Source organism: Poecilia mexicana, unplaced genomic scaffold (assembly GCF_051168715.1).
Source record: "Poecilia mexicana isolate PSO_F unplaced genomic scaffold, ASM5116871v1 scaffold_9, whole genome shotgun sequence".
Classification (NCBI taxonomy): domain Eukaryota; kingdom Metazoa; phylum Chordata; class Actinopteri; order Cyprinodontiformes; family Poeciliidae; genus Poecilia; species Poecilia mexicana.
The window spans coordinates 13236759-13261155 of record NW_028263378.1 but is presented as its reverse complement, the minus strand read 5'-3'; the positions used below and the strand labels follow the sequence as shown (position 1 = coordinate 13261155).

Genomic DNA, 24397 nt, shown 5'->3' with positions numbered 1-24397 from the left:
GAGTCATTAAAATTTAGTTGAAGGAATGTTTTCTTTTCCACCTTATTGTTAAAATTGTGATGCTTTGTCTAAATTCAACTCAAGTCGGCTTTCTACAACGTAACCAAACTCTCACAGAATAAATACGGATATATAGACATTACACTTCAGACGGGACAATGCAGCTGGTCTCTTTCCTTCACACTGCGCAAACGCGCAGCAACAAATCCTAAGCGATGTGGAACTATAACGCACTGAGTGAATGGGGAAGTTTGCGTGTTGCGGCGGAAAATTGAAGCACGTCAAAATGCATCAACACAACGAAGCTAATACGACATAAAAACAAAGCCATACTTGACGGAGATTGGCTACATCGAGGCTCACTGCAGTAAAAAAGACATACGGAGCGATCAGATAGCAGGTAAAGCAGCGCACAGCTACAAACACACACCCGGATTAGCATGACGGTCAGAAAGCTAAACAAATAACCCGCAAAATTATTTAAGTCTTCGTGCTGCGATGTAAGACTCTGGTTCTGCTCTCGCTGTTGAACCGCTGCTACGCTACAGGTAGTAATATTTGACAGACGGAGCTTCGCTTCTGCTCCACCTGGTAGTGACTCTCACACCGAACCTCTGCTTAAAGCTACAGCATCTAACATGAGACAGATAATCTCTAAAAAAAATAATCGATTTCCTCCCTGATCTGCATAATTACTCCGCTCAGTCAGAAACGGCCAATCAGAGCTAGCAGTAATCAGCTAGCCGCCATGCTAACAAGACGTTTTCATTCAGTAACTGGATTGTTTATTGTAGCATCTAACATGAGACAGATAATCTCTAAAAAAAATAATCGATTTCCTCCCTGATCTGCATAATTACTCCGCTCAGTCAGAAACGGCCAATCAGAGCTAGCAGTAATCAGCTAGCCGCCATGCTAACAAGACGTTTTCATTCAGTAACTGGATTGTTTATTGTATGGAACCTGTTTTTGCCTTTGAATGTTAAGTTTTATACTTGAATTTTTTTGGCAATGTTGAGAGGTTTTATTTTGGATTATTTGCATTATTTAGCCTCTTCAGAGCCTTCATATGTTATCAGTCTGTTAAAGATAGTATTACCAATAGCAGTACAATTTGCACAATGCCTGTTTTGTTTTGTTTTCTTCTTGAAAAAAGTTATTAAAAACAAGTTTTTGTCTAAATTAAGGTGAATTTATGGTTCCTTTTTCCACATAATGTAACCGGTAGTGTTTATGATAAAAATAATAATAATAATAATAATTATGTGATCGGTATCGGTGATCGGTATCGGTGATCAGCCCTCATGGGTGATCGGTATCGGGAGGAAAAAACCTGATCGGCACATCTCTAGTATTTACCATCTTTATCAACTCCACTGCTATGGCTTGTGAACAAAGGTAACTATGTCGTTTGATATATGATCTAAAAAAGAGGAATGAAGATGACTACAGAGAAATGGAATTCTAGTAATTTCTATTTCTGCCACAGGGTGGCCACATTTGCTAAGTTTTCAGTTGTGCTGCTCAAATGTCTACCTGTAGATCAAGTCAATATAATTTTATGTAATTTAATATATAATGGGCAAAAATATTTAGTGTTTTTTAAATTAATTTCTACATTTTATAATTTATTTCCCATCTAGAACTATGCAAGGCAGGCAAAATGTGAAGGACAGACAGCATATGAAGGAGGCTGCATGATTAACATATAGTCCAATGTTAAGAAAAAAAGATGGTCACTGAATAGAGGAATATAATATATTTAGACAAGAGTAGAATGACTGGGGAAAAAATTTACAAATAATTGTGCAATAAAGGATTCTGACACTTGATAAATTGCTTCTGTGTATTTTAACAAGAATTTACTTGCAACTTAAAACAATAAATGCTTTAGGTGATCAGAAATGGTAAAAGAAAACCCTGAAGTCTCTTACTATGTGTGTCCATGCAAATTACTACCTATAGAATACATTTAGAAGTACTCTGAAAACTACACAGTGAAATGTTAAATATTTAACACCTCATTTACTCAGCATGTGGAGAATATCGACCACATCTAAACCCTGTCATGTGCATTGCAGCTAATGGCAAAGATAAAATAGAGGACTCCTTTGTGCAGCTGACAGCTTAAAAAGTGAGTTCCTCTCTCAGTATAGATGATGGATAGCTCTGCATTGTCACTGTAAAGAACGTCCTTATCCCAGACTTCAAGCATCAACTCATGGCCCAGCTTGATGAGCCAAAATAATGTGATATTCCAACTGGGTCATTGTTGTCCATCACAGTCTTGGTCTCCTACACACGTGCTCTGCACAAAAAACAAAACCAAGGACTCCTCTTTGCATTTTGCAGAATATTTGATTCTGTTGCCAACCTAAAAAAAACCCAGATATTTTTTGTATATTATAATAAAAAGAATTCCATCTTTTTTGTTGAAAAGTTTATTTTTGTATGAATATACTCTAGAATACATTGCATAAAATAAATTTTTATAAAACAGGAAATCAATTCTTATGACATGCCACAAAAAGATCCCTTTTTCACCTATAATAAAACATACACTTAGGTAATATGTGTTTTACCTAAATGTTAACATATATGTTCATAATGAGTAAAGCAGGATATACAAAGGTAATATATAAGCAAGACTACACATTAAATGAGTTATATATTTGTGCAGCTTGGAGCTGAGGGTCACCATAAAGTTTGAAAATGAGCTTTGGTGTCTAAAGAAAATAATTTTGTTTTTAAAGGTTGATTTGTCATAAAATAACATGTTCCTCAAAAAACACCATCATCATATGTTGCTGAATATGTATTACACACATACCTATACAAAACATTAATGTATTAAGTTTTATGTGTCCAATTTACTCTGGTGGAAAAAGCTAAATTTCTAGCATCCTTTTTATATGTGAAAACACAATGCTCTCTTTTTGTTGCATGACTTTAAGTTTCATCTTCTTGTGTCTCCCTCCCAACCTGCTCACATATTTCCACATAACCGCTGGACCTTAATCCAGAGTACCTCCTCCTTTTCTTAGCCAAGATCACTACCACTATCACCACCATTCCTATCAAACCTATTGCTCCAATTGCCACGCCTGCTATTTTTCCCTTTGACATCTGATTGAGTTCTGGGTTAAACCTTTGCTGGTTTAACCCAGAACTTTGAAGCTTTTGCATTTCCTCTGGATTCACAAGTTTCCACCCTTTACTGGGCCCCGTCCTGACCCAGCTCTTATCTCCTTCAGTCATCACCATCATTGTGTTGGTGGTCTGCATTTTTACGAGAGGACGTTTGGTGAATGGAGGAAGACGGATTGGGTTCAGCTCACCCTCTGTAAACAGTCCAGACTGGACGCAGTAAAGAATTTCACAGCCATCGCTAACCGTGGCGAGGTGCTGGCTGAATTTGGGAGGGCATCTACTTTGGTTTTTAGCCAGCGGGTTACCAGACTCGCAGCTGAAGAGACCTCCAAATGGGACGGAGTATCTGGTGCCAGTCTCATAGTCGTCACTCATGCAGATCATTTGGCCATCTGATAGAAACTTCACTGGAATGAAGTTTGTAGGGCAGCTTTTGGACTTGGTGATGGGGTTCTGGAAAGAGGGGCCATAGATTCCTCCAAACAGATACCCTGAGTAATCTGGAGCTTTTCCATTCACAGAGCACCAGTAGGTATCTATACGAGCAGAGCGAACACGATATACATCACTGCAAACAGTCTTATCACAACTAAAAAACCACCAACATGATTCACTTTCTGTATGGCACTCATATGAATTGTAACCCTGCTGTCTCACTTCTGATCGCAGTAAAGTTGGAGTGTAAGGTGGGCGACAGGAGAAGTCACCTGTCTGTATGTTCTTTTGGGCCAGTGTATCACAGAGTGGATAAGCATCATAGGTGAGTTTAGTACATACTTGGTAAACTCCTCCAAAACTAAGGTTGGTGGCTGGACCCTCACAAGAGTTGTCATCAACATTGGCCTGAAAGTTGAAGTTCTTGGAAGTAATGTCCACACAACCAGGGCGCGTGTTGACCTTGTAATACAGCCCAATAGCCTTATTCACTCGACGAGCCACTTTGCCGACTGTAGGTTCTGGCAGATCAGGGAAAGTGTTTGTGTTTATGAAATAGTGGAGGGGAGATCCAAATCTGTCAATGGCAACCAGATTATTCCTGGTACTTTCTTGCCACTTCTGCAAAGTGATTCCAGGATAAAACGGTATGCCCCCGTGGCTTTGGATGAGAGAGTACTGAATGTTAGACTGATATTTTTGAAGTAATGAGCTTTGTTGGCTAAATTGACTACTAATATCAAATTTGAGTTTGTCAAAAAAGTTTAACCCGGCCTGAGCTTTAATAGTGGAGCTATCTGACTCATTATCGCTCATAAAATGGAGATAGTCTTCCTGTACCAAAGAAGCTCCTGCATCTACACTGGTGATAACATGGGTTCCATAGTCCAGCACCATCTTCTCTGAGAGATAATCTGCATTCCTCGTCTGATTATTTTCAATTGCATCTGCAATTTCCTTGACTTGCTGAACAAAACGGAGATCCAGTGTGAAGTCCGGGTAAGCTTTCACTGTGTAGACCAAATCACGAACCTTTTAAAAGGCAAGAAAAAATAAAATTAGGATATTTCAAATTATTTTTGATTTTGCAAAGATAGTATTTAATTTTTTTGTTTGTGTAAATGAACCAGTTTTATAACTCGAATAATTTAGCAATCCACATATAAAACCAACATAAAATGCATTGTGCAGCATTTTACAAAATAATTTTTAATCAGTTGAATTTTAATTATTCCAGAAAGAAATATAAGTTCTCTCCATCATAATTCCTAGTGATGGGCTTCACAAGATGTAGGTATTCATTTTCTAGTTGTAGAAAAATATTTTGACATGATTGCATCACATCAGAATGACAATTTTTCCTTAAGCTGTTTTCCTGGAACTGTAAGTTGTTTCTCCGCCATTAGCATACTGAGCAGCGGTTGATTGACAGTTCTAAGACCCTCCTCCTGGCTCTGATGTAGTTTTTGACTGGGAGCGTGCATTTCTTCCATCAGAAGAAATGCATACTTTTGGAAGAGGTGGAGGAGAGATCTTTTCCCAGATCGTCTGTAGCATATTATACTGTCTGGACATAGACAGTTTTAACAAATATATATATATAAAAAAACATTTTTCATTAAAGTTACATATCCCAAATTTAACCAACATAACATCACAGTAATTTCTACATCATTTCTCTTGAAGGAGAAAGGAGGAGGAATTTGCTTATTATGTTAAGTTTCCCATAAGATTAACTGCACAAACCCAGCGACATGCTCACGCTTGTGTTGGCTCAGGGAGGTGGAGTACAGCAACATCTGGAAGTTTCTTCAGTAACATAAAGTTACTTTGTACAAGAATATTTACATTTAATCGGGACAAACCAAATGTATTCCACAGTTTGAGGAAGAAACACAGGTGCTGCGCACAGAGGCTAAGATATAATATCACTGCATCAAACACTTGGTGCACTCTGAATGAGAAGAAAAACAAGTGGTTTTTCTTTTTATACTACGATTTCATTTCGCTTGGCCAAAGCTTAAATACCAATCCACACAGTGTTGATATTTTGATACGTTTGCTATTTCTTGACATTTGTTTTTGTTGTTTTTTTATATTTGTTGCTTGAATTTGGTAGTGGTCAATAGCTGCATTATGTTAGCTCCTAAAAATCTTCAAATTTAAATTATTATTCAACCATTTTTGTTGGGCACGTGAATTCATGTGACAAGGAAATCATCTCTACAGTCTTTACCAGCTTGTAAAATTGTTTATTATAATCTCAATAGCACTAAAACATGACCCATAGAATTCAACATGCCATTTTTGCATAAAAAAAGTAAAACAAAACTTAAGTGTATAAGTATACAAATTACTACTAATTAATACCTTGTGTTTACCTTAACCAAATTGTTTTTTACTGAGGTTGCAATGGATCAAAGACGACCTTGGAATTGGTGTGTGCAGTTATTGGTAACAATTAATGTTGCTTGTGCTGCTGGCAGTACTCGTTTTTAAAATGTCTATTTTTTCAATGACCACCCTGTTTTAACCTTTTGCTTTCTTGTAATAAACATCACAGAAAAGCTTTCCTAGAATATTATGGACATAACTTCAGGCCATATCTCCCACTCCTAAAATTTCATTTTTAACATGGTTAAAAATGAAAACTTACCTGAACCCTGGCTGTAGTAGCCAAGTCTTTAACCTGATGGGTTTTCATCCTTTTGTTCTCCTCAGAATATTTGCCATTCAGTATCTTCAGGTATGATATTTCGTTATTAATGGTATGAGATGTGGTGCTTTTTTCTTCCAGCCAAGAACTAATTAACTCAGAATTGGTCTCCACGCCTGTCTCCTTCTGCGGGATGACAAACACCTCGTCTGGGATGAGGTAGAGCCTGTCCTCGGTCGTTTGACACTCAAAGTAGCTGAGATTCATCACTCGGCCCATGTCCATGTTCCGGAGATTATCCCAGCCTCCTCCAGGGAGGACTTCCAGTGCTGTGATGGAAAGGTTGGTGGAGACCTGACATCGTCTGAGCCAGTTTGTCGGACGGGGGAGAGGACTTGAAGAACAGATTTTCAGACAAAAAAGGACAAACACAAAGGCAGTGACTGTCTTCATGATGCTTCTGCCACATATAGGGATTGAGGGAACTTTATATTCAAGTCAATACCCGCCTCCTGAATTGTAAGGTATCATATTACCATAAGGAACAAAAGAGTTGGCTTGCTTACTTTCATTTGTGTTTATGCTTGCCTGTTTGACTTAGTTTTTCACACTACAGTACACCCGCTTGTCAAGTTTAAAGAAAGTAGCTGTTGAAACAGATTTTTTTTCCCTGGGTGTTCACTTGACATTGTTACACTACAGGTTGTTGTCCCTTATTCTTTACAGGATTGCCTTTACGATTGATTTTTGTATTAATTTAACATAGCTGAAATAGATGATTAGTCATGCCAATTTGTTTACCTTGACCATGCTCAAAACAATCGTAGATGACAGATGCATTGTTTTTGAGTTAATAGTCAATTAATAGGGTAGGTAAACAGAAAGGAAAATATGTATTCTCACTGCTTATTACTTGTTATATATTTTTTTTCAAATCCACAATTAAGCAAATTACTCTATGTAATTACTTAAACAAATCCATATTAAAAAATCTATACAAAAATTTTAAAATACACTAAAGCAAATATTTTAGACTTGAGCTATGGATATTCACAATGACAACAGATTTTTCATAAAAAGACAATATATTTTTGGAGTTTGGCAGTTGCTCCCTGTAGATTGCTGTAAAAAAAAATCATTCAGCATAGGCTATACATAATTGGAACCCCCTGAACAAAATATTTCTAGAGTTTGGTTGTTGTTGCTGTTTTACAGCCTATACTGTAATATGATACCTGTAAGGTAATATGATTACCTATAAGGTAAGGAATCTTATTACCTGGAAGGTAATATGATACCTTACAGCACAAAACACTTGTTATCGAATCTGGATGCTTTTTCAGTTTTTACAGCCTATGCTGTAAAAAGATCCAGCATAGGCTGTAATGGGAACTTGCCTGAACATGTTGAATTCCTGTCACTGTCTGGTGTTTAGGTTTAGGTTTTCATTTTTTCATTTTTTTTAATAGTCTGGGTTCATTACTACTAGAGAAAGCTTTCCATATGTCTTTGTTAATTTCTTTATTCTTATTATTTTTTGTGCTTTGTTCTCTTTGTATTTTGCCCCATGTCACTCCAACTCCCACCCCTAGCTCAGACTCCCTGAATCTGAACTTTTATCTAACACCATTCTTCACTTCTCATTCAGAAATTAGCTCTCTGGGTTTCATTATTTGTAGCTGGTTCTTCCAGCTATCAACCTCTCTGCCTGGGCTTCTTGTCTGAATCTCCCCATTCAGGTTCTATAAGTTTTTTTTGTTCACAATAATATTTTCACTATGCTCATTTGAAGTTTGTATCTGCATTTTATTTCAGCCCTATCTTTGACCTCAAAAAATGGTTTTTAATTAAATAAATCATGGACAATTTTGGAGAAACTCTCTTTTTTATGTACCAACAAAAGCATAAAGCATTTAGCAAAACTTTTACATAAAAAAAACATTGGATTCCAGTCTCGTATTGTTAATTATTTTATAGCCATTGCTCCCTCTTGGCTAGGACTCCCTTGAAAAGGAGGTTTATAAGCTCAGTGGGAGTTTCTTGGTTAAACATTGTTAAATAAAATGGAATCAGTATGTTTTAAAAGCAAGTTTTATAACTTCATGTAAACGGAACTGTCAATCTGTTGTATCAACCTTACAGACCACTCAGGTTTTCTGGTTCAAGTTGACTGCTTCCTCAGAATCAAAATTTGGAGAAGCAGCATTTAGTTTCTGTGCTCTGATCTGGAACAAGCTTCCAGAAAAATTGATGATGCAGATACAGGCTTCCTTTAAGTCAAGGCCAAATGACCATTATTTTAGAGCTACTTTTGATTAGCTCTAAACAGGAAAACAGATCAAAACTGGAAAACAGATCAACTCTGCTCTGAATTACAACTTTTTTAATATTAATTGCTCATGACTTTCTGTACTTTTCTATATTTTGTGATGTGTCTGTTTTGTATGTAATCAGATTCTCTTGGTTACGTCCTGCGTCCCAATATTGAGCCCACAAGCAGCAAAATGAGTAAGAAACGGATCAGATGTTATAGTTTTTCTCACGCAAAGCACTTTGAAATGCGTTGTTTTTGAAATGTTCTATACAGCTTGAGATAAAGCTGTTGGGGCATGCCTCTGCTGAGACTGTTCATGTTTGTTTGTTGAGACATGCCCTAACCGTCTTAACATTCTCAACCTTAGCGGATGTCACAACTAGCAAATACAGTATTCATGCAAGTTCTTGTTTATTTATTGTGAGCTAATAATAAGCTGTGAGGCAGCTTGTTATTTTTGTTTCAAATAAAAATAGAAAATCCATTTTCATTTAAAAACGAAAGACCGAACCATACACAGATTGTGTGGTCCATAAAAAGTTCTGTCCATTTTGATCTGCAGTTCTGTGCATTTTTAAATCGTTCACTCTTAGTCCCTCTTATTCAAGAAGAGCTACCATAACTATGCAGATGATATACAGGTCTACATCACGATGTCACCAGGTGACTCTGAACTCATCCAAGCACAGAACAGATGCTTAGAACAGATAAATGTGTGGATGTGCCATAAGTTTTCAAGCTGAACAGAAACAAAACTGAAGTTATTATCTTTGGAACGATTATTACAGCTAGAAACCAGCGATCAGGCCTAAAATCTGGGAGTAGTGATGGACTCAGACCTGAACCTTCAGAGCCACATAAAGACAGTTACAACGTCGGCCTTCTATCACCTGAAAAACATTTCCAAGATTAGAGGACTAATATCTCAGTGGGATCTAGAAAAACTCATCCATGATGTTTCTCTTTAGTCGCATCGATTACTGCAACAGTGTCTTCACAGGTCTGCCTAAAAAAAATCAGCCAGCTGGAACTGATCCAAAATGCTGCAACTCGCATTATGACTAAAACAAGGAACATAGAGTATATCACCCCTCTACTAAAGTCCCTACACTGGCTCTCGTTAGCTCAGAATAGACGTTAAAATACTGTTATTAGTTTATAAATCATTGAACCGCTTAGCACCACAATTCATTAAAGATCTGCTGGTGTTGCAATAAACTTCCAGACCACTTGGTCTGCTCTGCATCCCCAGAACCAAACGGGGAGAAGCACATTCAACTTCACACCACAAATCTGGAAGAAACTTCCAGAAAACTGCTAAACAGCTAAGACACTGAGTTCCTTTAAACCTAGACTAAAATCCCTCCTGCTTAGAGTTGGTTTTGAAACATCATAAGTGAAACATTGGTCACCATATTTCATGTGTATAATTTTGGAGATGACACTCATCAAAACCTAATTGTTAACCTGTCTGTCACTAGAGGACCCAAATTTGGGTCCTCTCATGACAGGGGTGTCAAACTCCAGTCCTCAAGGGCCTCTGTCCTGCAACTTTTAGATGTGCCTCTGCTGCACCACACCTGAAAAGAATAATTAGGTCATTAGCAAGGCTCAGGAGAACCGATCTACACAGGGAGGAGGTAATTAAGCCATTTCATTCCACTGTTTTTTACCTGTGGCACATCTAAACACTGCAGGACAGCGGCCCTTGAGGACTGGAGTTTGACACCCCTGTTGTGAATGACAACCTGAGACCAACAGGTTGCTGACTGTATAGTGTTTTCCTAATAATTTTGTAATTTTGTGTTTTCCATTATGAAAAGCATTTTGAACTGCCTTGCTGATGAAATGTGCTATACAAGCGTATTGGAAAAAAGCAAAGACGTTCCTGGAGTGGCGGGAAAAGGCTGGTTAGGCATTCACATCCTGTTTTTATTTGACTTTGGCAACTCTTACACACACAGGCATAGCAAACATATATTGATGTTTTCCAATTCTGAAAATGTTCAAGTGCTTTAGAAATGTTCAACATATTAAAGATAAAATTATTTTAACCTTAAGATCATTCTTATTTGGACACATTTATAATACAGATTATATTTTGACCTGGAGAAACACACAAAGACAAAGCAATAATAGAGCTAATAAGGTTAGCTCTATTGACAAAATTACATTTTTGGCACTTAGACTCTGAATTAATAACTTCAATGTGCATCTTAGAATGAGGATTAGAGATAGTTGTATGTCTTACAGGCTTACATGGATCACAAATCCAGTACTGCATACGCACAGGTATTTTAAGACTTATTTTCTCGCCATAATTTTTTTTCACATATCTGCCTGAGTCGCGAGAGCCCTCTTGTGGTGTTGAAGTGTAAGTGTCCACACTTTTGTCTACTTCACATTCCCTCTTTTCAGGAATTGATATTTGTTCATAATATTCTTCTGTGGGCTCATTAGTCTCATATTTCTTTACACGTATCATATTCTGATAACAAATTCCTCACTTAAGACCGATAACTTTCCCCTCTTTTTTCTGTTGAAAAAAAGTCCTGTCTGAATGCAGCCTGTGGTTGGATGTTCTGTACCACGATACGCAGTAACATATTTCCTCAGCTCACATTTCCAGTGTGAACCCACAGCTTATGTGATCCTGATATTCTCATCAGGATCAAATGCAAATGCAAAATTGCCATTTGACTTCTACATTAGCTTGAACCCATGCAGCTCTAATGAGTACATTAGAGCAGCTCCCAATCTTGAGACCCTTGAGGAGGGTCTCAAGATAATCTACACCAATTTAATTTAAAATAATTTAAGATATACCATAAGGAATTTAGAGTTTTATTTTATTTTATTTTTTTTATAAATTTTGAAGTTGATTTCACAGCTAGCACTTGTACAATGCAGGTGAAAGGTTAAGTGCAGAAAGCTTATGAAGGAGGCTGAGTGATTAACATATAGCATCATGTTAAAAACAAGGTCCTGAATAGAGATTTACTTTTACTTAGACTACCAATGATATATACAACTTTTTACAAATTAAAAAAGTTAATAGGTCAATAGGTGATTAAAAATGGTTTAAGAAAGCCCTGAAGTCTCTTACTATCTGTCTGAGTGCCAATTACTACCTAGAACATAGGTTAGAAGTACTCTTTGAAAAACGAAGAACTAGACACTGAGAGGCTAAATACTTATTTACTCAGCATGTGGAGAATATCGGCCACATCTAAACCCTGTCAAATGTGCGTCGCAGCTAATGGCGTAGGTAAAATAGAGAACTCCTTTACGCAGCTGACAGCTTAAAGAGTGAGTTCCTTTCTCAGGAAAGACGATGCATATTCCTGCCATGTCATTGTAAAGAACGTCCCTATCCCAGACTTCGAACCTCAACTCCTGACCCAGCTCCACTGAGCCAAAGTCATATGTGGCGTTCCAGACTGGGTCGTTGTTGTCCATCACAGTCTCTGTCTCCTCATACATGCCGCTGTAGAAGATCTTCACGTATGCATCCGTTTTTGTGAAGGTGTCGGCCCTCAATCCTGCAGCTCTGTGGATTTCCAGACTCAGAGTTCCTCTGCCGGCCCGTAAAGGACAGCAGTTGTGATCCAGGTTGGGAGTCGGGGAGCAGTTCTTTGGGCCAAGCTGCTCCTCTTCCAGCTGGTTCTCATTTATGTACTGTGTGATCATACTTCTCAGATTTTCACTGATCTGATTGTCCTCCACCAAATGATGCAGAGGAAAGATGGCGTAGGAAACCACGTCTGGGTTGTTGTGGAGGCTGTTCATCCAGCTGTGGTATGCCTCCGAGGGGTCTTGCTGGTAGAGAATGTCAGGGAAATACTGCTCTCCTCCTATCACCTCAATCTTGTGCGTCATGAAGCCCTGGTAGAAGCCCATGCTCATGTTACCCTTCAGAAGATTGTCACACTTGTTGGAGAAAGTTGCATTAGCGGGAAGAAAACCAAGAGCCATCCGGAGTTCAAGATTCAGGCAGTTCTTGATCTCTGACTCCGAGAAGCCCTTCAGTGTGGCCAGACAAGTCCTGAAAGCAGTGATCCGCCTCACCTTACCCCCAAGCTGCACCTAGAAACAAAAAGTAAATGAAACATAGGACTTTAAACGGTAGATTTAGCTTTACTTGAGCACAGGACTGTTTGAGCAATGGGAGGGATTTTTTGCATTTGTACAAGAATAAAGACGCTATAAACCTGGTGTATGTAATGCGTTCCATAGGTGTCTATGAGGCGTCTGTACAGGGCTTTGTTCTGGATTGTGCTTAAGCTCTGTGGGAGTCTCCTCAGATGCTTTGTGAACTCTGAGCTCAGGTGGGGATGATCGGCCAGCCTGTAGCTGTAAGACAATCATCAACATTATGTTCATCTTTCTGCAACAAAGAAAGTTTGCAAGCTTGTATTATTTATGTGAGAGCCTGTTAGTAAACACTTTGTCTTTTCTTAGCTTTTCTAAAAATATTTTCGGATATTTTCTAGATCACAGTTTAAAATAAAACTTTTATGCTTACAACATATCTAGCATATTGTTTTCTCAGTAAAAATGTATGTAGTGAATTATGCAATGCAGTTTAAAGTGCATTTTACTCTCTGGTTGTTGGTAATATTCTTGTAGTAGACAAAACACTGTCAGTGTCATTTCATAATGTCCTTGTTAGACCATGGATTTGGTCAAAACAGTCTGTTATGCCATGCTGATGGCATCCTGAAAACTTCAAAATGTGAAAGAATATTTAACAAGAAGCATATTTTTAAATTTCTGTCAATATGTCAAAATATCTCCCAAATAAATGACCTTACTTTGCAAATGCAGAAATCCAGAAATCTTTTAATATAATGTGACTAATTAACCTTAAATATCTACTAAAACTTTTATCACACTGTTTTTTTTATTTTGTACAATGACTACATGCTTGAACATTTTAGGGACGATAGAGACACAGGACAAAAGTAAGTTTTTAGTCACAATGTCAAAGTAGCCTGCAAAAATAATAGTAACAATTTTTAAAACTGCCCATCTTCATAACTATTAGTTTTTCCAAGTTTTTTCTGAATGGTTGATCAGCACATTATCCAATCAGAGCATGTGATGATGTTGCATCATGTATGGTAGTCTCAAATCAAAGACCAGGAACACAAAAGCATCCACACATCCAAAAGCCAGAACTGACAGTTTTCCAGTTTGAATGAAGTTTCGGGTGAGATAACGAATGTAATGTTTAGATATTCTGTCAGACATCTGAGTGTGGGACAAACACCTCTCTAATCAGTTCCACGACCCACCAAACAGTTTGATATCATGACCAAACATAGGCACACGGAAAAAAGTCGAAGTGGAAGCAAAAAAAGGGAACTCTGTTCCTGTTCTCTTGTGGCTTTTCTGGTGTGAAACGTTGACGTATAAAATGTGTCTCTGAAACTTTCCTAGTTCCTTTCCTCACTTCCTCTCCCCTTTTTCATTAGAATAGATGTAGAAACACAAAAACAAATGTGAAGCATCTTCCGTCTAAATTCTGAGATTTCAGTAGTTTCTTTTTATTTAAATTATTGGGAAAATGACCACACTGTGTTGTTAGCTATTTATTAGTTCCTTATGGATAGTGTTGAACTATTTTGATGCCAAATAATCTGAGAACTACAAATGTTTAATTTTCCCACTTCATATTTGTGATCAATTTCATTCAATAGGACAGTAAGGAACATATTTTCTAATACATTTTACATAGATTATTCAAATTGTGAGACTGACTGATTTATTTATTAAGCTAAATTTTTATCTAAAAATATACATTAGTGCAACCTTCTGTCCATTCCAGGTATATTCTACTTATTTGGTGGATATCTAAAAAAAGAGTTAGTAAATGAAATGACATTAATTCACTCTCTTTTACTAATTAAGAAGTTTTTGGAGAATGGGTGATTGTAGATGGGGCCAAATCTTGCATTGCCCCTGTAAAACTGACCCTGGCCCCTTTACTAAAGACATAATGGTTAATCCTTTTCGTATGGTGGTCCTCACCAGCACAGAAACAGTAACTGATTGGTGTTTTAGACCAAATTTATTGTTTAACCTTAATAGTTTTACCTAAACACTGAATTAATCAAATTAACCTGTTATACTAAATGACCTATATTTCCAGTTTTATAGAGCAAGTTTATTTTTTGTAAGAAACGATGCACTGCATTCAGCCAAAGTAAACCTATTTTTTTTTTCCCCTTACCTGTAATAGGAACAACTGATTTCGTGCATGGCAAACGTAGCTTTGTCCACACTGTGCTGCGAGCGCGCAAACTTGGCCAAATCTGAGCGGCTTCCTCCCAGCACCGCCTGGCCTATTTTCTCCAGGCTCAAACCCAAACCCCAGTTGTTGTTCACCAGCAAGTTGGAGCTACGCAGCAGGGAGTCCACAGAATGGTGGAGTGCACTAGACAGCTGCTTACTGCAGCGACTGAAGAGACGCCAGTCCAACACTGCAGCTGGGAGCCTCTGAATCTAAGCAAAGTGGAAGGAGGAGAAACAAACGATCTGGTCAGACTGAGGAAAAAAACTAAATATTTCTGTTAAAGTGAAGTCATTTTGAGAGGAGTGGAAACAGAAGCTCAAGCTGCAGGTTTTACAGTTATCACCTGCCCGCCTTGGAACCTGTTTGGACACAGTGTGCAGGTACGGTTGTCATCCAGATGAGCTTTGACATTGATGACGTACGCCCCTGTGCGACGCAGCCGCACCACATCGAAACCCTCCCCAGCCAGGTTGTGGCCTGGGACAAAAGGAGCCTTCTCACACTCTGGTCCGGTGCCAATCCGACAACCCAGGACCCTGCAGACTTCCAAAGTAACGGACAGTCTCAACACAAACAGGACAAAGTTTCTCTGCTGGTTTCCTCCTGCTTGCATGGTTACCTAAATGTGACAGAACACAAAAAGGCCAAAGAGACACATATTTGCTGTTAAAAACACTCTCTGTTTCGCGGAGAGACTAAAAGAATTTGTTTGATTTTAGTTTTAGATGAGCTTTAAATCCCTGGTATCACAGGAGCCTGTTGTAAACTGCAGTAATCCTGCCTCAGATGTTGCACAGAAATCATGCACACTCACCTCTTACTCACTTGTTTTTCCTTTTTTGTTCCTACAGATATTTTTCTTCTTTAACACCGGTGGTGACTTTCACTTTGGAATAAACTACTACTTCGGGTTTTCTTCTTTAAGCTTTCCATTCATGGTACATTTGACTAAATGATGAAGTACACGGAAACTAAAATCCTGAAGAGGCAGCTGCAGAGAGCTGTGGCGTCTCTGGCAGGCTGTACTGAAAGCCTGCTGAGTTCAGTCTTCGCTCTGTCCTCTGCATATTGAAAAGGAGGGAGTTTCCAAATGTTTGAACTATCTGTCCAAAGCTCTCCCTTGCCCATCCTTATTTTCCTGCCTCTCTTTCCCTGCAGAATTGCACATTTCCTCTGCATGAGTAGGTTTGTTTTCATGCTCAAGACCCAGTTCTCTAAATCCCAGCCGACCGTGAGCAGTATGTGTGCAGTATGTGGATATGTGGGGGAGGGAGAGATTTTGTGTTGTCATAGCAGAGGAGACCAACACCGATTTAAGGACTTTCCGGGAAATGTGTGTCTGAGTGTGTAGATGCTGCCATGTGTGTATACCGTAGGCTATGTAGTTTTGTGTCTGTTGGACTGGATATGTGTTTGTTTAAAACCTCTGAGCTGCCCTGGTTGTGCACAGCCACAGAGGAAGAAAAAAACCCAAGCACGTCTGTTTACGGATGTCAGTGGAATGTGTGTGGGTTTTCTTCTTGAAGTCAGGAAAGATGAGAACACATTTTACAAAAGGTTTTATACAAGAATAGAAACTCTCGAAAAGACCCATCAGCTAGTCGGTATGTTAATTTGAGCAGCAGCTTCCCGTCAGCCTAATGAACTGCTATGTGCCGCCTCTATAATTGAAGACTTGTTAAAGTGATTCCTTTCATGTGTGATCAATGTCTGTTTGGTTTTGAGAGAGGAGTGTGTATGTTGCTTGCGAGGCTTAAGTTATAGGGTCTTACATATTTTTAAAGATATAAAAATAAACAGAAGCCTCACTGCTGAATGCTGTGTCTTATTCAAAGCAGTTTTGGAACACATATGCACATGTGAGACTGAAACAAATATGCGTTGAATCTGACCCAGAGCCAGAGTCAAATTATAGAAACGCTGCACTAGATGCTACTCCACACAGCCTTGAAGCTTTGAAAAATGTTCTGTACACAATAAAACAGAGCGCCTCCTCTCTAAATCGGATCATTAGAGGAAGTGAGAGACTTTAAAATAAGCTTTAAACTTTAAACAAAGAATGCTTCTGATTAACTCAGATATTAACTCAATATGATCAGTTACTCAGAAACAGCTTCTCCATTGGGTTTGATGTGGCCTCTCGCTGTTGTGGATGTTTTATAAAGATTTTATTTGATCAGATACTTAACATTCATGAGTACAACACGAAACACACACCTACTTTTACTAGTTTTATTTTTTTTTATTATCGCTGTCAAATAAGCAAGCATACATTAAGAGTGTAGTCGTCTTAATGGCAGCGTACAAAAAGTAAGCTCTTAAGCTGGTTTACATATGGCACAAATCAAAAGTAGACCTGAGTTGTTTTAATAATTTTTATGAGCTTTTAACAAAGAAAAATCTAACTAAACACAGCATCAAATCATGCAAAGTATAATAATAATAATAATGATAAACAGTAAACGTGCTTTTTGACATGTGCAGCAGTGGTACTTTACATAGTTTGAAAGTCAGTTTTGGCTTCATCAGTGTGCGCTGCATATTGCAAAGCAAATACAGTTCCCTTTTAAGTTTCACAATTCATAATGCAAAGTTTTATGTGCAAAAAATAATATTCTCTTTCACAAAATAAATCTTTAAATTCGTGAAAAATAGTTTTAAGAATCAAAGGAAAATCACCCGGTCTTAAGCCATTTTTACGCCTCCTCGTGGGTCGTCTCCTCGTGGGTCGTCACCTCGTGGGTCGCCTCCTCGTGGGTCGTCTCCATCTCTGGCTCGTCGGTTATTTTCTGATATCCTGACCTAAACTGAGAGTACCTCCTCCTTCTCCTAAGGATCACTGCCACTATGACCACAAAGGCTATCAAACCCATCACTCCAAATGCCACTCCTGCCTTTTCCCCACTTGACATCTGATTCATTTCTGGGTTGAACTTTCGAATAAGGTCTGGCATTTCGTCAGGTTTGACAAGTTTCCATGATTTAGTGGGCCCCACCCTGACCCAGCTCTTATCTCCTTCTGTCATCACCATCACTGTGTTGGTGGCTTGCATGCTCACAAGAGGAGATTTAGTAAAAGGAGGGAGGATGATTGGTTTCAGGTCACCCCCTGTAAACAGTCCAGACTGGACGCAGTAAAGAATTTCACAGCCATCGCTAACAGTGGCGAGGTGCTGGCTGAATTTGGGAGGGCATCTACGTTGGTTTTTAGCTAGTGGGTTACCAGACTCACAGCTGAAGAGACCTCCAAATGGGACGGAATATCTGGAGCCGGCCTCATAGTCGTCACTCACGCAGATCATTTGGCCATCTGATAGAAACTTCACTGGAATGAAGTTTGCAGGGCAGCTTTTGGACTTGGTGATGGGGTTCTCGAAAGAGGTGCCGTAGATTCCTCCGAACAGATACCCCGAGTTTTCTGGAGCTTTTCCATTGACAGAGCACCAGTACGTATTTATTCGAGCAGAGCGAACACGATAGAGATTTTGACAGTTTTGCCGATGACAAGTCTTCAACCACAGGAATCCACATCTGTGGCTAACATCATAGCAGTAATTTTCTGTGTAACCCTGCTGCCTCACTTCTGATCGTAATAAAGTTGGGGAGTAAGGTGAGCGACAGGAGTAACCACCTGTTGCAATATTTTTCTGGGCAAGGGTTTCGCAAAGTGGATCTGCATCATAGGTAAGTTTTGTACACTGTTGGTAGACTCCTCCAAAACTAAGGTTGGTGGCTGGACCATCACAGGAGTTGTCATCAACATTGGCCTGAAAGTTGAAGTTCTTGGAACCAATGTCCACACAACCAGGGCGGGTGTTGACCTTGTAGTAGCGATCTATTGCCATACTCACTGTACGAGCCACTTTGCCAACAGTAGGCTGTGGCAGATCAGGAAAAGTGTTTGAGTTTATAAAATAGTGGATGGGGAACCCAGAACGATCAATAGCAACCAGATTATTCTTTGTATTTTCTTGCCACTTCTGCAAAGTGATTCCAGGATAAAAAGGTATGCCCCCATGGCTTTGGATGAGGGAGTACTGAATGTTGGACTGATATGTTTTAAGTAATGAGCTTTGTTGGCTGGACTGACTGCTGATATCAAATTTTAGTTTGTCAAAAAAGTTTAACCCGGCCTGAGCTTTAACAGTGGAGGTATCTGAAGAACTGTCTGACACATAGGAGGAACGGAGATAGTCTTCCTGCACCAGAGATGCCCCGGCATCTATACTGGTGATAACATGGGTTCCATAGTCCAGCACCATCTTCTCTGAAAGGTAGTCTGCATTCCTTGTCTGATTGTTTACAATTGCATCAGCAATGTCTTTGACTTGCTGAACAAAGCGGGAATCCAATGTGAAGTCTGGGTAAGCTTTGACGGTGTAGATGAAGTTGCGAACCTGTTGATAGAATTAAATTGTAGATTACATTCAGTTTTGTGATATGTAACTTTTCCTTTATATTTCTATAAATCTGTCCATATGCCCATAATGAAAATAGACAATCATATTTTTTACCCGATAACAAACAATATCATTGTTTTTTCTACAACTGCCTGATAGAGAACACCATGTTGTTTCCCTTTGAGGATTAACCTGCAACACCACTGGTTTAGATCACAACAGATTTATGTTAAACACAGTCAAAGTCTAGAGACCTACGTAACAGAGACCTTGTTGTAGAAAATTATATTTGCTGTTCATAAATGCTCCCAAATCAAATATGACAGATATTAAGCTAAAAAAATGCCAGTATTTAGCTGTGCAAATCTGGTAGAAATCCCAAATAACTTGGTGACGTCTGTGTTTCTCCAAAGTAGCACATAAATATGAATTCCAGCTGCATATTCAGAATTTGATTTGAAAAGATGAAATGTTTAAAAGAACGTTGATCATTCTCCTTTTCACTTCATAATCACACACAGGCTTGTCTATTACGTATATTTTCAGGAATACAAAAATAAAGATCAAGAGGTCTGAAAACTTTTGTACAGATGTCTGAATATTTATAAAAAGTTGTTTTTTTATTTATTTATTTATTTTTTAGCACATGAATGTTTTTAGAGTGTTCAAAATACCTGTACTCTAGCTGTAGTCGAAGAATCCTTGACCTGATGTGATTTCATCCTTGTGTTCTCAGAGGAAAACTTGGCATTCAGAACTGAGTAAAATGATACATCAGCATTTATGGAGTTAGATGTGGTGCTTTTCTGCTCCAGCCAGGAGCTGATTATCTCTGAGTTGGTCTCCACGCCTGTCTCCTTCTGTGGGATGACAAACACCTCATCTGGAATGAGGTAAAGCCCGTCCTCGGTGGTTTGGCACTGGAAGTAGCTGAGGTTCATCACTCGGCCCATGTCCAGGTTCCGGAGGTTGTCCCAGCCTCCTCCTGGCAGGACTTCCAGGGCTGTGAGGGAAATGTTGGTGGAGGCCCGGCATTGTCTGAGCCAGTTGGTCGGACGGCTCACGGGACCGGAGCAGCAGATTTGAAAAAAAGTAAGAGCAATAAGAAGTGTCAGGGCAGACTTCATGATGCCTTTGACTGAAGTGAAATCTGAGGCAACTCTATTGAAGTTCAATTAGTTCCCGCCTCTAATGTGATGATCACATGACTAACAGGAAACACAGAGAGTTGGTTTGTTTTCACTTCCATTTCTCTTAGGTCTTTTTTAATGATTTTTACAGACTGAAAAATACAAGAAAACAAAAGTTTGATCAAATTTTAAAACAACAATAACAATATTATGATTTAAGAATTGCTTATTTTGCAGACATTTGCAATTTCTCATTTATTTGTCCAGAACTTAAACAGCATTTAACCCATATTATAGAAGATTAACTAAAGAGGAAACAAATATCAAGGCTAAATGAACACCACTAACCCCACTCCCCATCACTATTGCAAATGTTTAGCAGATTTACCAGCTGTGCTGTCAACAAAGCAATGAAAAGATTACAGTTTCACTGTGAGAAAAGTTCTGCTCAGTGAAATATAACTATTATAAACAATTACATAAAACTTTTGTCACTGATAAATTGATACAGAATGAAATGAGGAAGAATCCTTAAACTGATGTGCTCTTTTCTGTTTTCTGTGGTTCTCTAAAAAGAGTGATTTTTAAATAAACATAACAGAACAGAAGCAGAACAATCAATACAACAATCTGTTTAATATAATGGGTTTAACGTAAAAACAAATCTCCCTTGCAGGACAGACAGGTTGTTGTTCAAACAATCCAAACATTTGACTGTAAAGGGAGAATAGACTAAAATCTTCTTTATGTGCAGGTTAGAAAATGAAATGGAACCCTTTATCTATATTGATGCTATATCTATATCTTGTGATAAGTATTTATAGTCTTCCTCATTTAAAAAGGGAACAGAAAGTAGATGTTCAAACACAAGATAAGAGGAAATTATGGTCAAGATCACATGAGAGTGCATCAGTGGGAAAGCCTGGTGACTTTCTGAGTCACCACCCAGTCCTTCATGTCTGAACCCGTTTTGGTTCAGGCAAGAGGCTCAGGTAAACTTCCAGGTGTTTGTGAGGAATGACCCACCGAGTTAGCAAACATATTTAGAAAAACACTTCCAGTTTGGCAAGTTTCTGTTATTCCCCTGTCTTTGTTGCAGAAAGATGCTTCACAGCAACAAATTTCAAACCTAGTTGAGAACCTCTCTCTCTCACCCCGTCTCACTTTGCCATCGGTCAAAGCAATACATTTCCATGCCTTGCAAAAGTTTTCCTAAGTTTTGAACATTTCTGCATTCTGTCATGATACAGCAATACATTTTGATGCATTTTACTGTGATCTTTTTTTTTTTTTTTTGATGGACCAGCACAAGGTGATTGTGATGTGGAAAGAACACAGTAAATGGTTTTCAGAATATTTCACACTTAGATGTGAGAAGAGTGTTGCATTAATAATGTACACTCAACAAGCCTCCCCTCCCCATTCCTGAATCAATACTTCACCTCTCACTTGCTGTAGCAGCTACAGCTGCAAATCTTGAGTTAGTAATTTTAAAGTGTTGTGGTTGATTCTCTATTCTACTTAGGTATTGACTTGAGTAGCACATTTTAATTGGTAAATGTCGTACATTTGTACAGTGTTTCATCAAGTCTGAGGACAGATGGAGCAATCATTCAAACCGGGAACCCACCAGTTGCAAGTCTAATCCAACCTCCTGAGCTAACACTGTTATCGTAGAATTAGATAGTTAATCTAAAGGATTCCTTTATAAGTCTGGTCTTGCTGGAAGGTGAACCTCCATCCCAGGTTTTAGACTTTTGTTGCATCTGTACCTCCTCCAGAGTTATCATGGGCCACTTTATTGCTTCCCTGATTTATGCTGTCTTTACTTGGCCTATCATTTTAGGTGGGCACCCATGCTAAGGTGGGTCTGCAATTGTGTCATACTCTTTTCATTTTCTTGAATAGTAATCTGTTGTGTGTTGAAATGTAATATGTTGTCTTATTAGCTAACCCTGTGTTGAGCTTCTTCCCAATTCCGTCCTTGACCTTGCTGATGGATTCAACAATATATGACATCCTAACATACCGTTGAGATTTTTCTTTGAAGGCCTCACTTCTGTACCTAATTGCAACCAGCAGATGGCGACAGTAAACTTTGAGACACTACTCACATAAAGCTTTCTAATTATGAGCTCAGTTTGACAAAAGAATGAAAGAAAAAAAGAAAGAAAGGAACCCCATGCCACGTTCTTTTTTAAAAATCTTTTGCAGTGAAGCTAAAGCTCGTCATAATGTCGAGATAACACGTCTCAACCTGTTTTTTTACGACTGCAACTTATAAACCTGAAGATTATGGTCAAGAACAGTCAAGACCAGTATGTACAGAATGACAATGTTGTGACAACGAGCCATCGTGTTTGGAAAATAAACCTCTTGCCACTTGGCCAGTGGAGCGTTTCTTGGAGTCACACCCTCACTTTAAATCTCCACAAATCTCCTGAATTGCAGATAATTGGGTTCAGACATTATTTTATCTAATTTCTTCAGCTTACCAGCTGAATGTAAAACAGGCTGACATTTGTATCAGGTTACGGCGGAAGGTGTATTCATGAGAACTTTACAAATAAAAGTTAAATATACTAAATATACTGCTTCCATCTGATTCATGTGGGCTTTTGATTTTTAGTGTTTAACAGTGCAGAAAAAGTGCAGCTCCTGAAAATATTAATTATGAGAATTAAGCAAACTCATCTTAAACCCAGCAAGGAAGCCTCTTAAACTGAGGCAAATGAAAGCTATTCTCAGTGAGTCTAATAAACTGTTTTGTTTACTTTTTAAGACAAAATGGTAATACTGCATAATTCTACCTGAACAACACACCTTTGTTATATTACTAAGCAAGTATGTATATAAAGAAACTACATCACACGTCTTAAATAAGAATTTTTCTTTTTTTTTTATTTCCAACAATGCAGTTCAGTCTACAACAGACTGTGACAGATGAGAAAAAGAGAAAAAATAGGAGATGTAAGAAAATAGCAAGTTCAGTAAAGCAAACTTAGTTTTGTTGAATGCATCTTAGTCCACACCAAGTGAAAGCTCAGGAGAAGAGCCTTCTGGTTCCATTGGAGCCCTCACTTCTTGGCTGGCGCCTTGGTCCTTTTAGCCTTGGCCCTCTTCACCTTCTTGGGGCTCTTTGGCTTCTTTGCCTTTTTGGCCGCAGCAGGTTTTTTGGCTTTCTTTGGGCTCTTGGCCTTCCTCTTCTTCTTTGGTGACTTTTTGGTTGCTTTTTTGGTGACCTTCTTTGCCTTCTTCTTGGTCTTTGGCTTCTTCTTCTTCACCACCTTCCTCTTTTTGGGCTTAGGAGGTTTTTTGTTGACCTTTAGGGAGCCCTTGTTCCGGATCAAGACTTTCTTGTTCACCAGACGCTTGATGGCAACAGAGATCCTTGCCTTGTTCTTCACCACATCGTATCCTCCGGCTTTCAAAACCTTCTTCACGGCTGCCAGGGACACGCCACCACGCTGTGCAGAGGCAGACACAGCCTTCAGGATCAGGTCAGACACTGAAGGACCTGACTTCTTCTTGGATTTGGCTTTCTTTTTTGCCGGCAGTGCCCCCGGCAAAGCAATCGCGGGAGAAGACATTGTGGAGCTCCACCTGCAGGTTCAGGTCAGTTGAGGTCAAACACAGGATAGACCGGAGAAATCCTTCTGCTTGTCTGCACCCAAAAGTCAGGCTTTATAAAACCATGATGAGAGCCCTACAGAGGCAGTCCCACCACTACGGCGGGCACCTTCCCCACCCTCTCTGACATGATAAGGATTGTGTTTTCTTCTGCTGGATTTTTCTGTAAAAATATAAAGAAAAGGTTGAATATCTGCATAAATGAATGTTTAAAAATCTGCACATAATGTCTACTGCATATATATTCATCCTTACAGTAGAACTGTTTATATTTCTTGCAATTTTAGTCCTTCTTTAGAAGCTGGCAGTTGTCTGATGTCATTTGAAATGTGGATTTTCTACATTTTCTAAAGTTTATAACCCCTGGATAATAGGTTATAAAAA

General features: G+C 38.7%; 4 protein-coding genes across 5 annotated transcripts; all 4 read right to left on the bottom strand.

Annotated features, from left to right (window-relative positions):
• Positions 1-2561: 2561 nt before the first annotated feature.
• Positions 2562-6720, bottom strand: LOC106916946 (macrophage-expressed gene 1 protein-like). The gene is made up of 2 exons (XM_014985564.2): positions 6242-6720; positions 2562-4617 (listed from the first exon to the last, which is right to left on the bottom strand). Exons 1-2 carry the CDS (start codon positions 6692-6694, stop codon positions 2950-2952), a joined length of 2121 nt encoding a protein of 706 aa, XP_014841050.2. The 5' UTR covers positions 6695-6720; the 3' UTR covers positions 2562-2949.
• A 3746-nt stretch (positions 6721-10466) lies between these two features.
• On the bottom strand, positions 10467-16207 carry LOC106916948 (perforin-1-like). Of its 2 annotated transcripts, none has more exons than XM_088008809.1 (5): positions 15679-16207; positions 15197-15472; positions 14791-15062; positions 12767-12908; positions 10467-12641 (listed from the first exon to the last, which is right to left on the bottom strand). In XM_088008809.1, the coding sequence occupies exons 2-5, from the start codon at positions 15464-15466 to the stop codon at positions 11754-11756; spliced, it is 1572 nt and encodes a 523-aa protein (XP_087864935.1). In that variant the 5' UTR covers positions 15467-15472; positions 15679-16207; the 3' UTR covers positions 10467-11753. The 2 variants fall into 2 exon arrangements, with proteins under 2 accessions (XP_087864935.1, XP_014841053.2); XM_014985567.2 differs by having other exon boundaries at positions 15668-16205.
• Positions 16208-17071: 864 nt separating this feature from the next.
• On the bottom strand, positions 17072-20401 carry mpeg1.1 (macrophage expressed 1, tandem duplicate 1). The gene is made up of 2 exons (XM_014985565.2): positions 19928-20401; positions 17072-19250 (listed from the first exon to the last, which is right to left on the bottom strand). Exons 1-2 carry the CDS (start codon positions 20378-20380, stop codon positions 17550-17552), a joined length of 2154 nt encoding a protein of 717 aa, XP_014841051.2. The 5' UTR covers positions 20381-20401; the 3' UTR covers positions 17072-17549.
• A 2857-nt stretch (positions 20402-23258) lies between these two features.
• Positions 23259-24061, bottom strand: LOC106916949 (protamine-like protein). Its single transcript, XM_014985568.2, has one exon. It carries the CDS (start codon positions 23971-23973, stop codon positions 23461-23463), a length of 513 nt encoding a protein of 170 aa, XP_014841054.2. The 5' UTR covers positions 23974-24061; the 3' UTR covers positions 23259-23460.
• Positions 24062-24397: the final 336 nt, after the last annotated feature.